The sequence below is a fragment of the Oenanthe melanoleuca genome, chromosome 13 (genome assembly GCF_029582105.1).
Source record: "Oenanthe melanoleuca isolate GR-GAL-2019-014 chromosome 13, OMel1.0, whole genome shotgun sequence".
Lineage (NCBI taxonomy): Eukaryota > Metazoa > Chordata > Aves > Passeriformes > Muscicapidae > Oenanthe > Oenanthe melanoleuca.
Window position 1 is genome coordinate 17,550,692 of NC_079347.1, and position 22,752 is coordinate 17,573,443.

At 36.2% G+C, this 22,752-nt stretch overlaps 1 protein-coding gene across 2 annotated transcripts in view; it reads right to left on the bottom strand.

Annotated features, from left to right (window-relative positions):
* GABRA1 (gamma-aminobutyric acid type A receptor subunit alpha1) overlaps window positions 1-22,752 on the bottom strand; it is a 38,993-nt gene that overhangs the window by 13,302 nt on the left and 2,939 nt on the right. For both annotated transcript variants that reach the window (XM_056502614.1, XM_056502615.1), the window contains exons 3-6: window positions 19,197-19,309; window positions 10,008-10,075; window positions 5,652-5,872; window positions 3,991-4,073 (exon numbers count right to left, since the gene is read on the bottom strand). In XM_056502614.1, the coding sequence (XP_056358589.1) occupies window positions 3,991-4,073; window positions 5,652-5,872; window positions 10,008-10,075; window positions 19,197-19,309 (485 nt within the window). The remainder of the gene's footprint in view (window positions 1-3,990; window positions 4,074-5,651; window positions 5,873-10,007; window positions 10,076-19,196; window positions 19,310-22,752) is intronic.

Sequence of the window (22,752 nt, forward strand, 5' to 3'; positions counted from 1 at the left end):
GCTTCAGTGATCTTCTCCTCAGCCTGGATACAGCTCCCCATTTGGTCATGTCCTTGCTGTAAAATGGATCTAGCCAACAATTCTGAGTCTGCCTAGGAGAGAGTAAATTTAACTCACAAAACTCTATTTATTTAATTTTTTTTTTCCCTTTGGTTATTTCTGAATAGTTCTCACACTCAAGACTTGAGTTTGGAACAAGGCAAAAGAAAAGCACTGTGGGCTCTCCAAGCCCAAGCAGTCTAAGTGTCTTACACAGATAATTCAGTGGCACCCACACATGCCATTCAGGGGCTTGTGCTGTTATTTATGTTTTTTCTATAACTGAGTTACACATAAATATTTTTATTCCTAATTCTGTAGTAAAATTGTGCTGTCATTTTGTTCAGAATCTGGCAGCTCTCTCTTGGAGCAGTTGGGTGGGAGTTAATTGACTACACAGAGGCATCTCATATAATCCTCTACACCCAAAGAGTATCCAAAGGCATGAATGGGAACAAATGTATGGGCAGGATCTGCATCAAGCCTGCACCCACCAAAGGCAGCTGGAGCTGGATGGGACATCTAAGGGATCCAAAATGACAGGAGGATTCTACCTACAAGATGAGAATTTCCCTTTTTTCAGACTGACAAGCAGGAAGGGAAAGGGGGAAATCTGATTCACTTGGCTGTGTTTGTGAGTTAGCAATTTTACCTTATCAGTGTAAGAGAGAACAGCTAGTAATTGAAGAGTTGATTGGGTAGAATGTGCTGGTAAATTAATTGCAAGGCATTTCATTCTGCATTATTAAAGCTGAAGAGTGCTTTTATCTTCAGGCTTCATATTCCCTAAGCACTGTAATATATCTTGGAATGTTTTTGGAGTCAATGGCAAACACAAATCTACATCTTAATAATTCTGACTTTAAAAATAATGGCCAGAGTAAACACAGAAATTGACTTGCTAATGTAGTCACATAAAGACAGTAATAAAATTAATTTTCAAGCATTTTTTCTGGAATGGGAATGTGAGAATATTCCAAACTGTGAGAATAGTTTGGAAGAGAGAGGAGTGCTTTTCTGAGCTGCTGAGAACGACTGGGTTGGTTCAGAGTGAGGGGTGCACTGGGCAGTGCTGGAAATGAGCTGCCAGGTTTGGGGCTTGATTCAGCTGCCCCCCTCAGCTTCCAATCCACCCTGCATAAACAGCAACATGCTCCTGCCACTGCTGGTTTCCAGGGTGGCTTCAGTATTAAACTGACAATCAGATGTTTGTGGTGGGAGCTGAGGAGAGCAGCTGCCTTTCTGATTTTGTTTTGCCAACATATGGCATTTTGTTGCTCCAGAATTTCTTTAGCATTTGTCACGTTGGATTTAGACTGGAATAACCTCTGGCTTAAGCTGCTCTTTGGCAAATCACTTCAGCCTTGGAGCTGGGTCATTGATTGGTCTCTACAATATTGGCAGAGTCCACAGGAGATGTGCAACTCCTTCATTGTGAGGCTCTTAGGAATCCAGCTTCAACAAGTGATGAGTAACAATGGGGAACATAAAAAATCTCTTATCCAATTTAATCTAAAACAAATGGAGCTAGGCAAACACTGCCTTGGGGAACTAAATGTTAGATTGTAGTCTGCACTTTAAGCATGGATTTTGTGACAATTAAATGCATTTTCCACTCAATTTTCCAGTCCATTAAGATGATTATAATTAATTGCTTAAGTTTGACAAAAATGTCCAAAATGTATTTAAATATGATTCTCACTTAAAAAGTGGCAATTAATTATAAGATCTGGTTTTTTTTTATGTTTAACAGTGAGTCCCACTTTTGTAACTTGCTTGTCCCGTTGGAGATATTTCTACTTATATCAATAACAAAATATTGAGAGAAATATTCTATAACCTGGTAATTATGGCATATTATCTGATGAGAAAGAAGGGAGAGATCCAGCTTTAAGGGCTGTTTTCACCAGTGAATTCTTCATGCAATGTTTGCAGTAAAACCATTTTACAGAAGGAACTCCTCCCCATGAGTATCCCAGATTAGGATCTCACCTGAATTTAGTGGGTGAATGAAAAGTTTCCTTGTAAACTCCTTGATTTTGTCTAATGATCCTTCCAAGCATATGTAGTTACTTGGTTTTTTAGGGCCAATTTTGAACAGCTGCCACAGAACATTAGTGTTCAAACAAAGAAAAAATAATTTAAAAAAACAGTAAAACTGACAGTCCACAGCTGTACTCTGAGCTTAGAATGTCAGAAATTGCCTTTGAGTGATGTGAGGTTTTTCTATCAGAAATATCAGCGATGTTTTTGTTCATACATTCTGAAAATATTTTTAAGGATAAAAAAATCAATTTAGATAAAAGATGCCAATACATTTGCATGTTTTCAGCTGTGTTGTTCTTGCCTTCTGGTGTGGTTCAGGATTTTTATGCAAATCCACATTATCTATCCCTTTTATTTAATAATTTCTGCAAATCGTGGTCATTTATTCAAGTGAGGCAAAGTCCTAAGTAATCTGGAAAGCCATGCACCTTGTGAAAGAGTACACAAATTAACCTGGGACACAGTGAGCCAGAAAAACTCAGTGCTGGAAAAAAATAGGGAATACTGTTCATACTAGGGAAGGTCTGGTGTTTGGGTGATGCACAGTGGTGATATTGTCTTTTCAAGTCTATAAAATTCAGTCTAGTAAGTCAAATTTGTTGCTGGTTTAAACTGTCATTAGCTTTTTTTGAGGATTAGCCATCTCCCTACCTCTCAGCTCCAGCACAATGCCTGCTTTAGTGAGAACAGCAAAAGAAATTCGGTCCTGCAGCCACTCCTGATCTCACTGGGATCTCTGGTGCACAGATCTCTTATTAATCAAGACCACATTGCAGTATCTGCACTGTTATAAACTGGAGTAAAGCTTCCCCCCCCTCCACTCTGTTTCACAAGATGTTTGGGAAGATTTATTGGAAGTGCTCTCTAAGAAAACTTAACATTCAAGGAGCAAACTATTCTTGTCAGTTTTACTCCAAGGTTATATGAGCTTTTTGTTCTCCAAGCCTTATCTGGGAGATTAGCAGCCCTTTAAAGACAAAACATCGCTGCTGTCTCATGGCAAACACAGAACTATTCAGCCCAAAGTAAATTATCACCTGTCCAGTACCATGTGAAGAATGAACTGGGTTTTCTGTTTGTTGACTTCTAAAATTGATCAAGCCACCGAGTAACCATTATCAGTGAAACGACCTATTTCTGTTAGAATAAAGTAGCCATTGAGGAAACAATTTGTACACTACTACATCTTCCATATATTTTAACATCCTGGTTTGTGTTAAATTAACTAGAGTAAATTAGACCTTCACGGTTTATTTTTTCTTTATATTTTATTTCTAAAAATATTATGTTTAGTTACAGGTCAGGTTGGTTGCTATTCAAATTGAAGTTTTGGGGAAAATTCTTTGTTTACCAAAAGCTTTGTCAGTTATTGCAATTCCAATTACATGACTTTGTTCAGTATGTTCTCTCATCTAGGACTATGTATGCCACAAGTGTAAGGACTCTCTTTGGAGATTTCTCAGATTTTTCACTTCCAAAAATGTTCCATGATTGTGTATGAGTATCTTATACAAAAACTACCAAGACTACAGTAGAAAAACTGTTTTCACCTAAACCAATTCAGTTATCCACGGCATGTATTGCTTTTCTTTAAGACTGATTTTGGGTTTTAACATAACAAAGCAACTATAAGATTAACAATATTTTCTATGTGTAAAATTATTTTTTTAGATATTTAGAGCACTGTCATTTTAATCTTTGGTGAATGTCCAGGCATCACATTGTAGGATATTTAAGACACATAAAGGAGGCCCACAACATATATATATATATAAGAATAAAGTTACAACCCTGACAAAAATGTGAAAAATACACAACATTAAAACCTTGAGGTTTTCCCAGTTGCAAAATATTCTTTTAAAGTGGCCTAAAAATGGGAGAAACCTCAATTTAAAATAAACTTACAGCTTCCAAATTTCAAGGGGCAAGCATGTGCATCCATAGGAAAGTCTTCTAAATGCATTGGACATTCTGCTCTCACAGTCAATCTATAATGGATTAATGAGCAAAAGGACACATTTATTCTGGTTTCATAGAAATAGCAAATAGACTTCTATTAAGACACACAGCATAAGTACAGCACAGTATCTGTTATGTGATTAATTAGCAGTTACAACTGGACCTGAACAGAGCAACTGCTCTGCCCCTCTGCCCTTCCTCATGGTACATCAGAGTTGGTGTGAGGATTAAAATCTATTAGAAACTGCAATTGTTTCCTTCCTGCCATCATTAAACTGGCCCATTCTGGATGCTCAGACATTTGCTGAAATCATTTAACTGCTATCAGCCTGAGTGCAAACGTGTTTCTCAATAAAAAAAGATTAAATGAACTACAAACAGTCACATACCAAACATCAGCAGAGAATGAACAGTAATACTTGAAGAGGAGGCTGAAGATTGCATTAAGACACTTTCAAAGGTGAGGAAATAGGAATGGTTATGATCAAAAGAGGAAACACATGTGAACAATGTGCTGCCAAGATAGTGTTCCTGTGGATTAAACCCCTGACAGCTGAGCATTTAGAAAGGCAAGAAAAATTCACCTGGACTTGTGTAGCTACCAGCCAAGACAATTCTACTTCAGTCTAGCCAGTCTTGAAAGATGTTGCACAATAAATTGAACATCCCAAGTCCCTGGAGCAAACACTTGTACTGATTTTAAAAACACCTTTAATATTTTTTTAAGAAAACTCAGTGTTCATCTCTCTACTAAGTTATTAATTTTGACTTGAAGTCAACAGAATCCCTTTATACCTTGTTTTGATTCCATGGGAGACATAAAGGGGGGAAGTGCAGCTCTATAGAGACAACACACCCTTTCTCATTTTTATTTTGTAGTTTTTAAATCCAGAATGTTTGCATGACTGTATATCCTCATTATTTCCAAAGGATTTATTTAACTCCTCTAACGACTGGACAGCTGAAGTTCAGTTATCCATGAAAACAATAACATATTTCCAATTAAAGCTGTCAGAACAAAAAATAATTTTTTCTCCTAACTTTCCTAATGCTTTAATCAATGGAAAAAGAAATGTCTCTTTTCATGCTGTCATGCTTTATAATCACAAGCACAAGAAATATTAAGAATGGTCCATGAATTCTGTGTGCATATGTTAGTTCTTAGAAACAGCTTTCTATAGGATCCAAAGATTAAGACCCTTGCACACAATTTAGGATTATATTAAACTTTCAGGCTTTATTGTACTTGCTGATGGAACCCCTGAAAGCAATGCCAAATTAAGATCCTCTGCAAACTGATGGATTCCTAATACTGTAAGAAAATCAAGCATTAAGGTGCATCCAGGGACTGTAGAGGTAGTGCAGCAGGAGAGGGAAAATAAGCACTGCAAACAGCTCAGTCTGCCCATCATCCCAAGGCCTATTGTGAAAATAATTATTAAGCCAGGAATTAGGAATATTATATTAGGAATATATTAATTTTATATATATAATATATTAATATATTAGAATATTAGGAATTAGGAAATCAGTTTCCTATCTCTAAAATATGCTTTCACAAGTTGAATTTTAAAGCTAAATGAAGGATGTAATATTGTAGGGCTCACCTCATTGTATATAGCAACGTCCCATCCTCTGTAATTCTCAATAGTTTATTTGGCATTGTCATGTTATGAGCCACTGACTTCTTTCCATTGTGGAAAAAGGTATCAGGTGTCCAAATTTTGCTGGCCATTAAATTATTCAGTCGGAGAACAGTCATTGGTCCTTTGAATTTTAATCTCTCATCTTTCCAGCTTTGGCGGAAAAATACATCTATAGTGTATTCCTACATCAATTCAGAAAGAAAGGAAACACTTATGATATCATATGTTACAATATGAAAACTAGAAAAGGATGTTCTTACCATTCCCTAGAAGCAAGATGACTATTAATGCAATTAGTCATTATCAGAATGTTTATTTACTGTATTACTTACAATATACCTGAAACTGGTTATTAAGCAGCTACAATATATTACTGTATTCAACAGAAGTATTTCAAAAGTGCCCATGAGTTAGATATAATAAAATGGAAACATAATTCACCTTTTTCCCACTTGAACTGTAATTTGGAGCTGCAGGTATGTGGCCAGTGTGCATGGCACAGGGAACATGTGTCAGAGTAAAATAAGCCTTGTGAGATGGGGCCTTTTGTTCTGAATGTCTCCTTAGCATAAACATGCAATCAGCCTGCAGAGAGCTCACATTTCACTGAAACTACATTGAGATGTGGAATGGTTCATCAGGCTAAATGGATGGACTGAAGGAGCACGAGCTGAGGACACATTTTGGCCAAGAGTTACAGTCTGATTCCACACGGACTGGGCAGTGGGGGAGAGGAGCAGTGGGCATGGGGACAACCAACACTCACTATAAAATGAAAGAAATATTTGTGACAAAGCAACAGAAACCAAGTTAAGAGGGAGAGGTTGAAAATAAGAAAGATATGTTGGAATATTACACATAAAATATAGATGTATGTGGGGTGAAAATGCGAAAAATTCTGAATGCAGTGTAGTACAGCATTTTCCCAGGGAAAAAATCCATCCCCATATGAAAATTCAGTATGGGATTATCCTGCCCCTTCCATCTTTGATAAACTTTGATTAAGATAAAAATCAAAAGCAGTTATGCAAACGTGGTTCTGAATTACTCTGAAGGAGACAGTTTGGGCTGAGAAATGGAACCTGTGCTGAGATCTCCTGAGAATGGAGATACCAAATCCTGAAACAGAGAGAACTCCTGTAGTGAAGGCAGACAGAGGTGTAAGGAAAAAGCTGTCCTGACAAGCATGTTAATAAAGAGAAACACTGTGGGAGGAACATGCAAAATGTCTCTAAATTCCTTTAGATTTGGGTTTTTTCTTTTTAACATCAACACTACAGACTGCCCAAGCTTTTCTGAGCTATTTATTCCTTGTGCAACTATTAGCAAGAAAGACTGGTGATTCTGACTGATGTGTACTTTCCCTGCTTTTAGGGTATGAAATGTCTGAATCAATTTCTTGTTGACATGGAAATGTAGTTACTTGGGGTGTTCTAATTTTGGGTTTGTTTGGTGGATTTTTAAATTTAATATGATTTTATTTATATCCCAGACCTGTGAATCATTTGGGTGCAGACTTAGTTGTATTTCCATTTTTTAGTGAACTGCTGAAGCTTGAGTTTATTCAGCTTCAGTGAAAGCAGTTTGCAATTATAGCCAATTAATTGCTTCAGAATTTTGCTGGGTCACAGCCTTAGGTTGAGTTGTGACAAAATCCTTTCCCAGCTGTGCAGCAGAGTAGAAGAGAAGGAGGTGTAAAATACAGTATCCATCATTAAAATTTTGGATTTTCTCCATGTTTTACTAGCAGCAAAGAAAAATTCCTCCTACACACATGGGAAAGGTAAAGACATGCACAGAAGGTGACATCATTTCAGTGTGCAGGTAAGCCATTCCCATTTTCAGCTGCAAAGGGTGTGAGTGGGAAGTGGTACAGGTTGAGAGAAGAGTCTGGTTTTTCTCTTCATACAAACACAAGGTTCATTAGTTGGAAAAGGACAGGGAGTCATAAAGATTTGATAAGGGTCCTGACAGTGTAAGATAAAATTCAATTAAAAAGCAGCTGACAGGTCATGCCTGGCACAGGCTGAATCTTTCCCTATCCCAGGTCATCACACCATATAGAGTGAATTAATTTTTCTGAGATATCTCAGCTCTTCAGCTTTCACTACCCACTTAATTAACGAACATTAATTCTCCTCAAATGAATCCTGACAGACAGCTGATCTTTAGGGCTGAGCCATCAGATATTCTGATTAGGGCTTTCTTCTATACAGAATAAGGCAGCAGAAGGATTTTCTCTAGACTTTGCACCACAGCAGTCACCTATGTGCAGACATATGAGTGAGGTGGAATTTGGAATAAATTCTCCACAGTGGAGACTGTTCATTCCACAGTGTGCAAGTTAAAAAAGAAGATTCCTATCTGCACTTTGAATAAATTATATGGTGCTGAATATTTATAACACTTTGACTTAAATGTTCTCTAATTTACTCTTCTAATACTTCTCCCTGGAGATTGTTTATTCACAGGGTAGACCACTCTGTGATCTATATGAGGTTCTGTAGGAAGACAGTAAAATACCTGAAAAAGGTCATTCTGCAGAAAAACTGGGAATGAAGGTTTACTAGCAAAAAAAAAAATCTCCCTTTATTAAAATATTAATTTTGAAATGTTTCTTATTTCAATAATATACATAAAAAAATTCACAGAAATGAGTTTCTATGAGAACACCCACGTATCGGTAGTTCGGTTCATTCCACCATGTGAACATGCCTGAAAACCTGCAAAGTTCTTCCAAAAAAGTGATTTTATTTTAAAAAGTGCTTTTATCCCATTTAACTTTATTCCAAAGTATAAGAAGAAGCCAAGACAACCTCTTTATAGAATAACAGGCTATGTCTATGCTGCTAGTAGAAGTATTGAGAGTGGGTAGAAGCACCATGCTCAGTAAAATTAATATATACTCTGCATTATGGCAAATTCTTCAATTTATCTTTCTGTCTCTGATTTCACACCTAGCTCCTCAAGCAAAGGTTTAACATGAGCAGGCTGCACACATGTTACTTTTTATGGGAGGTGAGTAGGAGTTTTGCACGAAATACTTTTCTGTGAATTCTTTAGTTTTCAAAATATATGAACACCTGCCTCTGTGTTTCTTGGTCACACATTTTATTAAGAGGATGATGAATTCTTTCTCCTGTTTAACTGACTGAAAAACAGGAGTCAGCATGGTAGGGGTATCATGGCATTGGTTGCAATTATAAATTTGACTATTGTTTTATAGCAATTTTCTAAACAATCAAAAAAATAGTGTCTTTTCATAAAGTTCACTTAGAAAAATAAACTGTCTTGTAAAAGTTACTTTTTCTGGTTTTCTGTTCTTTAACATTATTTTGAGTAGTCAGAAACTTGCAATAACCTGGTGTTTAAGGCCTGTCTACATTTTTAGTTCAAATTAAGCAGCTGACAATTTCGTAGTCAGAAATGGAACTTGTTCCCTTTTCTCTAATTATTTTTTTATTTTTTTATTTTTTCTTGAATCTTTATTTTGGTAAGTGTATTTATCTAAATGCTAAAGCTACAAATTTGAACTGCTTTCATTTCTTCATTTAAATCAGGATGTTTCTAGCATCCATCCCAATACAGCCCCAGCAGATACTGGGGGCTGCAGACCAGGCTTTACCCTCTCAACAGCAACCTACTTGTGCAAACCTCGTTTATATGCAAAATTTTAAATACCCTTCCCATATTTCTACACAAATCTTAGTATCTCTTAAGACCAGGGCTCACAGCATCCTCATTCTATTTTCTGAAAATCTCCATTCCCTTCAGTTATCTGGCAATTTGATTTTAATATTCATTCTGTAAAGAAGTGATACTAATTCTCTCATTAATCTTCTCTTCTGAGCAGCCAAGATCTAGGAAAGTCACTTTCCATTGATCAGTAGCTTTTAATATAAAAATACAGGTTAGACTGTACAGATGTCACACCATAGGCATAACTGTTAATTGCATTTTAAGATGATGATCTTTCTTGGCAAATTGGATCAGTGATGTGCCAGCAAGGACCTAAGCAATCACTCTCAGAGGAATATGGATCCAAATCCCAATACATTGCATAATATATTATGTAGCAAATATAAAGTCTGTTAAAACACATTATTAAAGTCACTGAGGCTTCTAATTTCAGGGCACTTAAATGCAGCCACAGCATCAGGAATGGTAACACATAAATGCTGATGGCGTTTTCAGATCGAGGGCTTAAAGAAAGCCCAGCCTTAAACGGGGTAAATAAGTTATTGCATATATCTTTCATCCTCCAAATTAAAAAGACAAGAGCAAATGAGTGCTGTAGAAATAGAGGCCATCACTTACCATGTCATGGTCTGACACAGGCCCAAAGCTGGTGACGAAGATGTCAGTCTTCACTTCAGTTACACGCTCTGATGAAGCAGGAAATTAGGACAGTGAGTGTCTATAAACAGCCTTCATTAGATCCAACCACTACCAATTCTCACAATAAATAGAGAAATTATTGGCTTTGATTAGCCATTCTGAAATTGGTCTGCAAAATGATCCTGAGAATTTACTGTGGAAGTAATTTCACGGTCAATATTGTCAGAAACAGGTTTTTTTTATCGCAGATTTTCCACAGAAATTTTTGAGATGCAACAGTACAGCAGCTGCAGTTCCACTGTTGTGGAAATCTTTTCATTCTTTGTCTGATAAATCTTCTTGTCTGACACTATAACCAGTGCTGGATTTTGTACACAGTACTCTATAATCTCATTTCTGGGCAAGCTGAAATAAGGTCTCTAAAATCAACCCTGGACTTGTGAGTTACATATTTCATACTGAGACCAAGAACACAGAAGAAAGAGACAGAATACATTATGGTGTACACAAACATGAATATAATTTATTGGTAAGAGTTAGAAATGGCTGTATTACCCTTCACTTCAATAAGAAACAAGGAGTTAATTTTTTTCCAAAAAAACATCAGCTAAACTTCCCCACTGAAATCATCTGTGTAAATGTTTTCTGAAAGTAAGCTCTCCAGTCCTATAGGCCTAAATGATAGATTAGTATAAATGACACTTCAGATTTCTGTAACATGTACATAACAGATTATATGTATATGCTGTATCACAAAGCTGGACCCCTCTGTGATTTCCAGGATATCCATTTTCTCCATGGCACAATGACATCGGGCATTTCAGAAGAAATCAGTGATTTTAGTGGTCACAGGTGCTGAGATGCCTAAACTGGTACTGATCTCAAGAAAGAGGTCAAATATCTGACTTTAGTAGATGGACTGATAAAAGACACTTGGAGAAACACCCAAGCTTAACTCCCCACCCTCCTCTCCTCTCCCTCCACACACACACACAGAGTATCAGTCCCTTCTGAGCATCCTGGTACTTTCTAGGGCACACACAGCAAAATATCCACCCAGGGTGGCATATATCAAAATAACCCTGTTGAATTAAATATAGCTGCAGGGAGTAACACCACCTGGAGGCAGGAATCCAAGCAGTGTGGAGTGCAGCTAACCCCATCAGCTTTCCAAAGTTCTGGTGATGTAAGCCCGAATACATTTATTACTGTGCTCCACAAATGAGCACAGGGATTTTGGTAGAAGTTTCAAACATGGTATGAGTGATAACATTTCTGAAATAATGTTCAAAAAATAAATAAATTGAGCAATCTGGAATATTAAAAGTAATCCTAAAGAAAATACTATAGTACATGTATAGTGAGCAGACATGCAGCAGACAAAAATTTTCCTAAGACTAAGAAATATATATGTAGTGATTTGTATAGTGTTATTTAAATATTGCAAAATAATTAATGAAACCCCCCTAATTTAATACAACCATCTGATTTCCAAAAACTTTGGATTGTTTAAATACAATTTGTTCCACCTGACAAGAAAATTCACACTGCAGGGAAGTAAAATATGGAATCAGGGTTATGCAGCCAGTTACAATATATATTTCTGTATCTGTGCAAGTCCTAGTGAGAATCAGTGTTCCACTGCTCATGCAGGTCTTTCATTCAAAAAAAGTGTGCAACTGCTAAATATATAAAAATGGAAACAGTTTCCTATAAATACCTAGTATTGATAAAATAAAATACGTCCTTTTGTGAGACAGCAAAAATCAAAAAGTTCTACTGTTGGTTAGGAATGCAGTTGAAAACCCAGATTCTGTTAATAATTTGATGCAAAAATTAGGTGGTATCAAAAGTAATCTTCAGGACTCATTAAAATGATGACATTTCTAATGTATTATTCACAATCAAGGAAAGTAAAACACTGTGATGTGGCTGAACTGCTTAATATTACTTTTATTCTTTATATCTGTGACTGAGATGTACAAAATACAGTGGCTATTGAGAAAGGCACTCAATAGGTGAAATTTCCTCCTTAGGTGTCCAGTTGAATTAATACATGACCTCATTGTTTTTTACAAACTTTTCAATTAACTTAAAGAAATGTCCTCTTCTTTCCTCTGAGGTGTTTTGGGAGAGAGAAGATTCTAGAAGCTCTTCAAACACAAAATGATGGTCCTTAAGAGTCCCAGCTCTGAGCAAGGCTCTGTTTAACATAACTCAGCTGATTTCCCTTGCACAAACACAGGATGTGCTCTTTGAATCAGCACCATAGCATGTGGTGCTACCCTCAATTCTGGCTTTGGACACAGTCACAGAAGAGAGGTTGAGGCTTAAAGAAATCACTTGAGGACATAAAATGGGTACTTAAGACTTCTGCACTAAGAAGGAAGATTTCCAAGGGAATGAAAAAATAAGTGATGCTTCTTATTTCTGTACAATGTTGCAAATAATTTAAGCGGCACACGAATCACATGAAAATTAGAAAAGTCAGATTGTGAACTCAGAAAAGGTTATCTTCACACTGATTACACTTTTGCAGTGCCCCTAATCCCCTGAAATGCAGATAAACCAATGTACAGACCATCCAATTATTTTTTTTCTTTGGTGTGTACCTCACTTTCAAGACCAATGAAAAAGTGTGCACCAAAGCAGAGAAAAAGATTAGCTGCTCCAAAGGCACATGGAAGTTTTGAGATTTTTGTTTACTGTTTTACTAATTAGATGATTCAACTGTGCTTTGTTAAGTGCTCCAGAAGTTGTGAGTCACTCCTGCACAGGACATGTGTTTACTCATACAGTTGGAGCTATATATTTAGAACCAAAGTTACCCATGTTCAATTTGCATCTTGATTACCATAGGAAGGCTTAAGTTGTGCTTCAAATGATCAGAATGCTTTTTTCAGGAACCACAGACCCTGAGCTCTATTCAAAACCTTCACAATACCCCTGAGAAATAGGGAAAAGTCCCAGTCATTGCCCAAAACAGGCTCAGGTAAGGAGCTGACTGGATAACTGAGGAGAAACCCAGCAGTTCTAAAGATGCATTAACTAAGTCTCTTGACTGTGACATCCATCTCATCAACCAGGAGCAAGTAATGTAGGGAGATCTGTGGAACATGTGACAATTTCAGTAAAAAACCCTAAAGAAATTGATAATGACTTTCTGGTTTGGTACAGGCAACCACAGGGTCCAAGTAGTTACTGAGCAGCAAAAAATCATCTGAGTAGCACAGCCAGACACTCTGGGACACAAATTTGGGCAAGTGATCCACGTGCAGTATGAAAGCATCAGTCAGCCTCAACTACTGTAGTTTCACCATTTACAAATACTGTGGTGCAAACTCAAAATCAGTAACAATAAATATTTTTGTTTAAAGTCCCAGGGATCTCATTATTGCTGGAATTGTGATTGGATTATAAATTAAGAACAAAATAAATACAGATATATTTAAACAGCAGGATATAAGCCTATTTATTAGGAGAAACCATACATTAAATATTTTCCCCTATGATCTGCCAGAATTTGAGTGCAAGGCTTATTTGAATTGCACATTTTGGTGGTTTAAGTTAATTCTATTTCTGGTAAGGCACTTGTTCTTCCTGTGTGTCTCATATCTGTCTGTGCTATAATTATTAATATGGGGAAGACATTTCCTCTGGCTTTGAATTAAAGGAATTTTGATACCTGTACAGTGTACACCTAGACTAATCAGCCCAGCTGTGTCCTGTGAAGTATTTTGATTGAAGAACCACAACAAATGCACTCATAGGAATTTTGTGCTGCTGCATTAGTAAGAGTAGAGAGCAAAAGGGATAAGAGTGAGCTGCCCTGTGCTCACCCACTGCAGTCTGTGATGAGGTTACTGGGACTTGCACATGCCAATTAACAGCTCAAAGCTGCTCACATCCTACCTATTCTTGTATTAAATCAATTTTCCTAGGATTTTATAGGACTTTTTTTATTTTTTTACAGTTGTCTTTAAGTTAATCTGGTGCACACAGAGTGGAAAAAGATGAAAATCAGTCCTTCAGTTTTACAAAGTGTAACACTTGGTCCTTCTTTACTTACAGAATAATGTGTAGGGGTGAGGTCTTTTTGTTTAGACTAGAATAATTTAACTTTTTATTATGCACACAAACAAAACCCTGATTTTTCCTAAACTTTATATGAGCTCAGATATGTTAAAATACAACTATTTCAACTGTGACCTCAGTAACCAAGAGGAAATTTTATCATGTTTATATATAATGTTTTCATACAACTGAATCTTAAAATCTAATTAACATAATACTGTGAGGTTCATTTCCCCATCCCTTCCACTCTATGGAAGTAATAAATTGCCTGAGATTGACTTATGTTCCACCTAAGGACAGTCCCACTCAATTTTGACAAATATCACACAGGAGACATTAGCAAATACCTTTTACTGACAGCATAAAGTAAGTATAATTCTGTTCAATACTGAAGTTGATAATCTACTTGGGGTGATCTACAGAGCATTCAACCCAACATTACAACCAAATTTAATTCAGGAAGATTCTGGTCTGTCAAATCAAACCCATTTTTTACTGTTCAATATTAACCTTTCACTACAAAATCCCTCTCAAAGGGACAAGCCCCATTTACCTTGATTCTAATTTAAAAGGTCCCAGAGCAAGTGGAATCCTTTAGTTTTAGGGAGATGAGATGTGCTGTGCTAAGGTGAAAGTCTTAAAAAATCTGTAGCTGCCCCTGATTCCATGTTGATGAATCTCATCACCAAACACAACCTGCTCTAAGCAAGTCTTCCCCATCTCCACTGTGGCACTCCAAACCCAGGGATCACATGAAGATAACCCTGAACAAGAGGGTTCCATACACATTTACCTCAGGAAATTATTTTTTCCACTCTTCTTCATAGCACTTCAATTTTTTTTTTAACTCCCACTCTAGACATAGTGCTTTCCTAGAGAGATCACTATGCACTGAAGTGAATTTTGCTTCTTATTTTACTCCTTCCCAGTGCAATTTGATTATTTGGTTTTTTTCAGGACTGTGTATTTGAATTGAGATTAGCATCTTTATTATTTAGGCCATTTTTGATCACCTCTAGTTCTACAGTCCAGGTAGTTTCCACAGAAAATTATGCCATTACCTCAATGACTTCTCTGGGTTTTTTTTTCCCTAACATCTGACATGATTTCCTCTTTTCAGCTTCAATATGCTACTCTATGCAAATCCTTCTCCTTGCTTTTTGTAAATTATAATCCTCTCACAGAGTCAATAGGTGTTCTCTAGTATCATTCACAACATTTTTACATTCATTTTGGAAGTTCTATTTTCCATGCATAAATAACTAAATGTAACTATGTGTTCATGTTAATGGATGGGTACAACATATGCTATTTCCTAGCAGTGTCTGACTGAGTGACTAAGCCCACATATAAAGGAGGAAAAACAAGTAAATAACATAATTTATATCAATAATAATTGATAAGAAGTGAGAATGTGCTAATGCATTTTAAAAAAAGAATCAGATTAATTTTGTGAACTATGCCATTTTTTGAATAACAAGGATATTCAATCACTCTAATTTTTCCCTGTGGGTCACCAACTCTACTGTTTAATATTTTGGTTAATGAGAAAAAATTCTTTCTTTCCCTTTTGTTTAATGGCAAACTGCTCAGAGGTTCTCATTGAATTTCAGATATGGCCTTATTGGGTTATCTGATGGAAATTTCCATTCCCATACTATGGAGCATATATAATTTTTCATTTTCCTTTTAAAGTAATACCTCAAAAGAAGATAAAAAAGGCAAGGGCAGAGTTAATTTTAATCTAGCACTTATTCTATGCATGCTTAAAGTGATTCAAAATTCAACACCTGGAAATTATTCATTATCTTAATTCTCCACCTTTTACCCTGGCTTTCCCATGAATACACAGCATAGCTGCTACAATGAATATCTGGAATGAGGTTTCTCCAGAAGGTTGTTCTTGGCTTCATGGTGTCTCATCAGCCACACCAGAATACTTCTACCAAACAGTAAAACTGCTCCCCACACTAACAGGATGTGTGCAAACTTGGGACTGAGAAATATCATGGTGTTTATTTCAAAAAGGATGAATTTACTCCTCTACATATGTAGAGCCAAGATCAAGATCAAGCCCCTTTCACAATTCAATTTTTCAGTAACTAAAGATAGCTTTTCATCACTGAACTCTTCATGCATACACATAACAGCAAGAAAGGAAAAAAAAATAACCTTACTGAAGAAACTGTCATCTGCCTTTTATTCCATAGGTAAGAAAGAGAGAGATTGGTCTCTTTGTTTCTGTTCATGCTCACAATTCTGTTTCTGCAGGTGTACAGATCTGGAAACCTGCACTACAGGAGAGGTCGTACTGGGAGAACCAGAGATTTCTGCAATGCACATTTTCTGTAAGACAAGTAACTGCACTGCTCATCATTTCACCTCATCTGCTCTTTCTCAGAAGGAAAAAATGAAAATAATAGGTAGTTTTGGATGATTGGAAGAGTGCTGTAGTGCACTCAGTGATACACAGGTTTACTGTGCCTAGTAGCATGAAGTTTACCAACATGACATATAATGAGGGTCTCTGGTCTCTCAAACTCTCCAATAGCTACATCACAGCTAATATGGAAGGAATTAGTTTTAGAGCTAATTCTATACATCTAAAAATATTGTTACATTGGTAGATTTCTTAACTTTTGCTTCAGAGTGGATAAAAATTGTGTTCTGATCAAAATATCTAACAAGAAGCCATCACTAACGTTGGGAAGAAGAATGAAACAACTACTTTTCCATAAATTTTAAAATTTCCAGTATCAAGTTATGCTATGATGGAAGGCTACTGAGCTTCCAACTCCAAAACCCATGATATATTTTATATATAGAATTAGATTTCTCAGTGGATATTTTTATGCATGGAACAATTCAGAATACATTTCTGCATTATACCAAGAATCCAAATCAACTGTCAAAATTGAGTTGTCCTGAGATGCTTCACTCAGATTTAGATACCTTAGGAAGAAGGTTTTGAAGATGTGAGTTTCCAAATTCCTGAGCACACCCTTTATTGTAAGATGCTACCAGGACTGAAAACATCAGCCTAGCTATTTGTCCATAGCTTTTGAAATCTATAATTTATATCTTTTGAATAATGCTTTATTCAATAGTCAAAAGAGTATATCCACTTCTTACTATACTTGATTTCAAAAATTAATTTACTCCCCACAATTTAATTTGATGTGGGATTCTTTTTTTAAAGCCATGGTACTCTTATTTCTAGTGTTCAAAGCTGACAAACATAAGAGAGAAATTTGCTGAACTGACACCATGTAAATACAGTATACTGTGCAGAAGAAAACTGGATATTTGAGGTTCTTGGTTGCAGGCAGGAACAGGCAGCACAATTAAAAAATGGAAGGATGCAAAGATTATTTAAACTGCTCTAATCCTTAGTTTGAGAAACCACTCCAGTCCTTCCTTCCCTCCACCCTGTATCACCATCACTCATTGTTGCTTTCAAAATCCATACAGATTGCTATTTGAGTTTATGAAATTATAAATTTCCTTTCTGTCAGGAGTAAGTTTAAAGTGGACCAGATTATTCTTCCCTGAGTTCACCTTTGAAGAGTGCATTCAGAAACACATATGTAAAGATACAGACATAAGAGTTGATACTGATATTCTTAGTTCTCTAAATTGCAATCCAGAGAGTGAGAGAAAATCCTTTCCCTGCATCTCCCTTTGTTTTCCCTTCTAGTATCACTTAAAAAAATCATGATTGCTATAAAACTCTTACAAGAAATCATCATATGCTCAGATTTTTCTTGTAGACATGTACCAGACTCAGTTTACTCATTTATTTATTTCCTTCTGTGCTTTATTTACTGTGATAGAGTAGCTGACTGAACTCTACAGTTCCATAAAACAAAGAATAAAGGAGCATTTATCTACCCTAGGTCAAGGGTTCACAAGAAAACAGGCAATAATACTGGGAGATAAAAGTAAAAACTTGCTCTTAGTTTGTTGTCTATTACCTGAAATTGCACACAAAGACTTGCAGACCAAGACATTTTAAATGTGTTAATTAATACTTTTTATCAGAATTTCATCTTTAGCCATTCCTCAAAATCAGTGAATTTAATTTACTGAAGAGCCTGGCTCACAATTCAAGAACAGTTGCACGATGGTAGCCTCAAACCACAAAATAACTTTATTCTTAATTCCCTTCCATTTCATCCACAGCAGATGATATAAGAATTCCTAATATAATACCCTCTTATATTGCAGTTCCTCTGAGAGTGATTAAAGGAAAACAGTCTGAACTGTATTTTTGTGGGGTGAGTTCTCTGTTTTATTTTATCTGAAGAGTCCAAAAGGAAATAAGTAAAAAGACATCTGAAAGAAGTAAAGCCAACCTTTCCATGCACTGGAAATAACAGATTTGAGCTCATCCATTTAGAATTTTTATGTTTGTGAACAGTAAGCTTTTAAGACCCAATTTTGGGATCATGTCACAGCAGAACAAATCAAAGAGTGAACACAGGGATGTTGATGAAGACCAGGCTTTGTAAAATGTTTTTATAAGGACATAATTGCTATGTGGTTTTATGTCTTTTTCTGGATTCATCACCAAGAGCAGAAGAAGAAAGAGTTTTTTACCAAACCGAAGAAAAAATGTTACACAAACAAATCCTTACATACCTAAAAAAAAAAAAAAAAAATCTTAAAAATTTCTCTGAGACAATCTACTAGGGTAGAGTGATACTTTCACTTTTTTAAAAACCCCAAATCTTCATGGAAATGGTCATAGATATATGGGCCATTTAGGCCTCATTCATCAACTTGCCATTTGTCTGATCACAGGTTGTATTTTTTTCTCTTTTATTCTTTATACATTCAAAGTTTTACTACACATTCAGAGGTCGTCTTGAATTGTGAACCATTTTCTTCTTCTTTTGGGTAAAAGTGTGAGAAAACCAAGTAAGCAAAAGACAGGGAAGGCTTTTGGGGGAAAAAAAAAAAAAAAGCTATATATCAGCATTACTTTATGTGTATACATAAACAGATTGAAACTAGTATATTATGGAAAAAACAATGATGTTTTTACTGAGTTTTTATCTAGAGTGTAGCAGTGAGAATCAGCATAGAACACACCTCCCAGTCCTGGTCTCAAGCGGTTGTCGTACCCATCCAGCAGTCGATCCAATATTCTGGTGAACACTGTGGTGTTGTCTTTGAGCTCATCTTGTGATGAGGTCTGTCCATAGCTGGAACACACAACAGTTAACAGTGAAAAACAGCAGTAATTCCAAAATCTGTTTAATCTCACTTATACTGGTGTGTGGCCACACAGCCTCCTCCACATAACAAGACTGTAGAGCTTTGTAGAATTCTTGCATGTTTACAATTTTTTCCTTAAATTGTAAGATTTTAAAATCATGAAAAATCAGTGCCCCTCTATAAATGGTGAGCAAATAGAATGCCAGTTCCTTAATGTTTCTCTCATTACTCCTTAATGTTTATAATGTGCTAACATGTGTTTTCCTTGGGAAAACGCTCATTTGTCAGCAGAGTAATGTGTTTAATTCATAATAGCTATAAACTGTTTGCATACAAAGAAAGATACAGTAATTTAGAACACTGACAAGTACTGACAAAAATAGAATATCTTCTTTTTAAATATAGAAGTAGATTGAGTGAGTGTACATTTTCACAGATCAATATGTAATTTTGCTTTTATTTCTCATTTTCCCGTAGCAGTTAGATTTGGAGGACTATCTCCATCTTTGCCTTTCAAGTGTGTAACAAAACCATCTGTTGGTATGAAAATCTCATGTCTATAAAGCTTCCCTTGCAGATCCTTATGTATATTTCTAACTCAAAGGTCCTGAAATTTTACTTGAAGAAGGATAAAATTAAAGCTCTTCCAACTCAGCTACCAAAATCTTACTTCCATCAACACAAATCAGAATGAAATCCTTAGGCTTAATGGTTTCTGTCTGCTATAGATGACACCAGAATCAACCTTTTTCTTAAATCTGAGACCTTTACCTAATACCCTGTCACAGATTACTCCCTTAATCATAGATTACAGTTCTCTTAAACCCCAACCCAGCAGTGTTTTTTCATTCACAGCTGAGAATACTTCCATCACAAACACATGGAGTCACCAGGGATAAAAGCAAAAGTGCTGCTCCTCAAAACATCATTTTGTTGCACACATTACTACTGAACTGGAGAAACAGTGCAGCACCAAAAACTTTCTTAGGATCAGGTCTAATGACAGAAGTGATTCTTCCACTGGCCAGCCTGTTTTCCATTTGGGGTTCTTGGTGCCCTGCCAGTCTTTCCTGCTCTAACCACTAAAGACCCTCTCAGGAGAAATATGATGTTCAGTGAGATGATCAGGTTCTGTTTTCCTGTCAGCTGCATCAGTCAGACATCCTTTGTGCATGCCATGCCTGCATTCCACTTGTTTCAAACACAGAGAGAAGGAGGAAGGACATCCTGTATACTGGTACCCTGGAAATGCTTCCAAGTTTATTTTGTAGCACAGGTTTGAGTATTTAGCACTACAAATTTAAATCGGTTTCAGGACTGACATCCACAGAAGTTTTAGTATTTTTTGGCTTATTTCTGTATGGTGTGATGTTTTAATGCATATAAATCATTATTTCTAATGAAAAGACAAAATACCTAACAGTTTTTTAAAAATAGTATTAATTTCCTCTAACCATACAACTTCATTTAATAAAAAATTGGTTGTTTATAATTCTTGATCATACATACCTACAATTGAATTTTAAACCACAGTCAGTATCTTTTATGTTTCCTCTATGTTACCAAATAACAAGTTCTCCTGCTGTCTCTAGCAAGCATTTCATCTTTTAAAGGATCTTTCCTCATACAACTTCCCCTCAATTTCAACCAGGAGCTTCAGTGGATTAAATTTTATATTAACACTCATTGTCAGAAAGAAAAGCAGTTCTTCATACATATCTCAAGGATAGCAGAAGGTCATCAGCAATAAGGTGGGGAAAGGATTCAAAAGCTCTTCAGAAATGCTAATGGTGAATAAATGAGCATGTCTGTGAGGAGGCCTGAGGAAGATGGGCTGGAGGCAGAGCAGGTGGGTTCTGTGCCCCTCTCCCAGGCTGGCAGTCACATTGCCAGAGCCCTCACCTGCTCTTCCCCCTGTTTTAGCAAAGACAAAAAGCACAGTGAGGCCAGGCTGAACTAACATATGGTCACAACAGGAATTCTGACCATGTGTGCACACACAGAGTGGACTGTAGCTCCAGAGGGACTGTGGTTTTTCATTCAAAGCACACATATCAAGCTAGTCCTATTGCTAGGATTTTTTATGATAACAAGAGTGACATGGGAAGATTGTCTTTCTGTATCACAGACACATTATCTAATTTATCACTTGTTTTTGTCATAAAGCACTAACTGCACTCCAGAGGGAAAGCAAGGCAACTAACAATGACAAAATTATTTTAAACCCAGATCTGTTTTGTGTGAGGTGTGTACATTTTGAGGAAAAATTTACTGCATGGAATTGTGTTTTTATGTGAAACCCCAGTCTCATAAAAAACTGTGCACGGACTCCATCTACAGGTCATTATATTCCTGACACACCATCAGACTCTCAAACTCTGCTCCAATGCACCTTAATTTTCATGTTAAGAATGCACACGCACCCACCACAGCTACAATAAATATATGTGCATAGATATGTGAGCAAGTATCTATAGAATAAATATGTTTTCACAAAATTATCTAGCAAAGTCAGATGGAGCACTTCAGGAATACTTCAAATCTTGCCTTAATATATTATAAAAACCAAGGGGTATTTTTCTAAAACATTATTTGATACAGCAGCTGTTACATTAATCACCCACTGTTATTTTTTTTTTTTTTTAAAAAGGAAATGCTTGTGCAGATGAACCTTTGCCCATTACCAGTCCACACAAATTTAAAACCTTCAAGGCAGTCAGAAAATAAGTTCCTCTAGAACTGTAAATGCTTAAGAAAACACTGTAGAGATCAAGGTACAAATTGATCTTTTAGGGTTCACTATTGACAATAAAAATATTTTACTGCTCTCTGGTCATTAGGTAACATCATTGACAAGCACATTAATGTCTTTTATAATACAAAAATATATCTGAGAGTCTTCTTAAATGTCTTCACTGAATTTTGAATTGCAGACAGTACTTCAAGCATACTCTAAAGTGATGTATAATCTTTAGTTAAGCTACTAGTTGTTTGATGAGGTGTTGTATGATCACAAATTGTTCTCAATACTAACATTGTTTTTAGATTATGATTTCAACAAATACTCCACAAACACTCAGTGCAGAACTTTCAAACATAACTGTCATGGGCTTTGAGCTTACAAATTCTTCTTGCAAGCAGTCTCCTTTCACCAGGAAGGACTACCTCAGATTTTCAACACAACTACTAAGCTAGCACAAAGTCCTGTCCAACAAAGAAGTTAAATTATGCCTCTGCTTGCAAGCACAATAAAGTTACTGAAAGCACTTAAATGAGATTAAAAATAACCCCTCATTACACTTTTTTCACCTCTGAAGAAATCTGTACTTCTGAGTAGTGATTATGTAAGAATAGAAACAAATTGCACAGGTGTTTAAGAGGTAGATTAGTTTCAATTTGTTTCAGAAAGCTTTTGCTTATTTTCTTCACC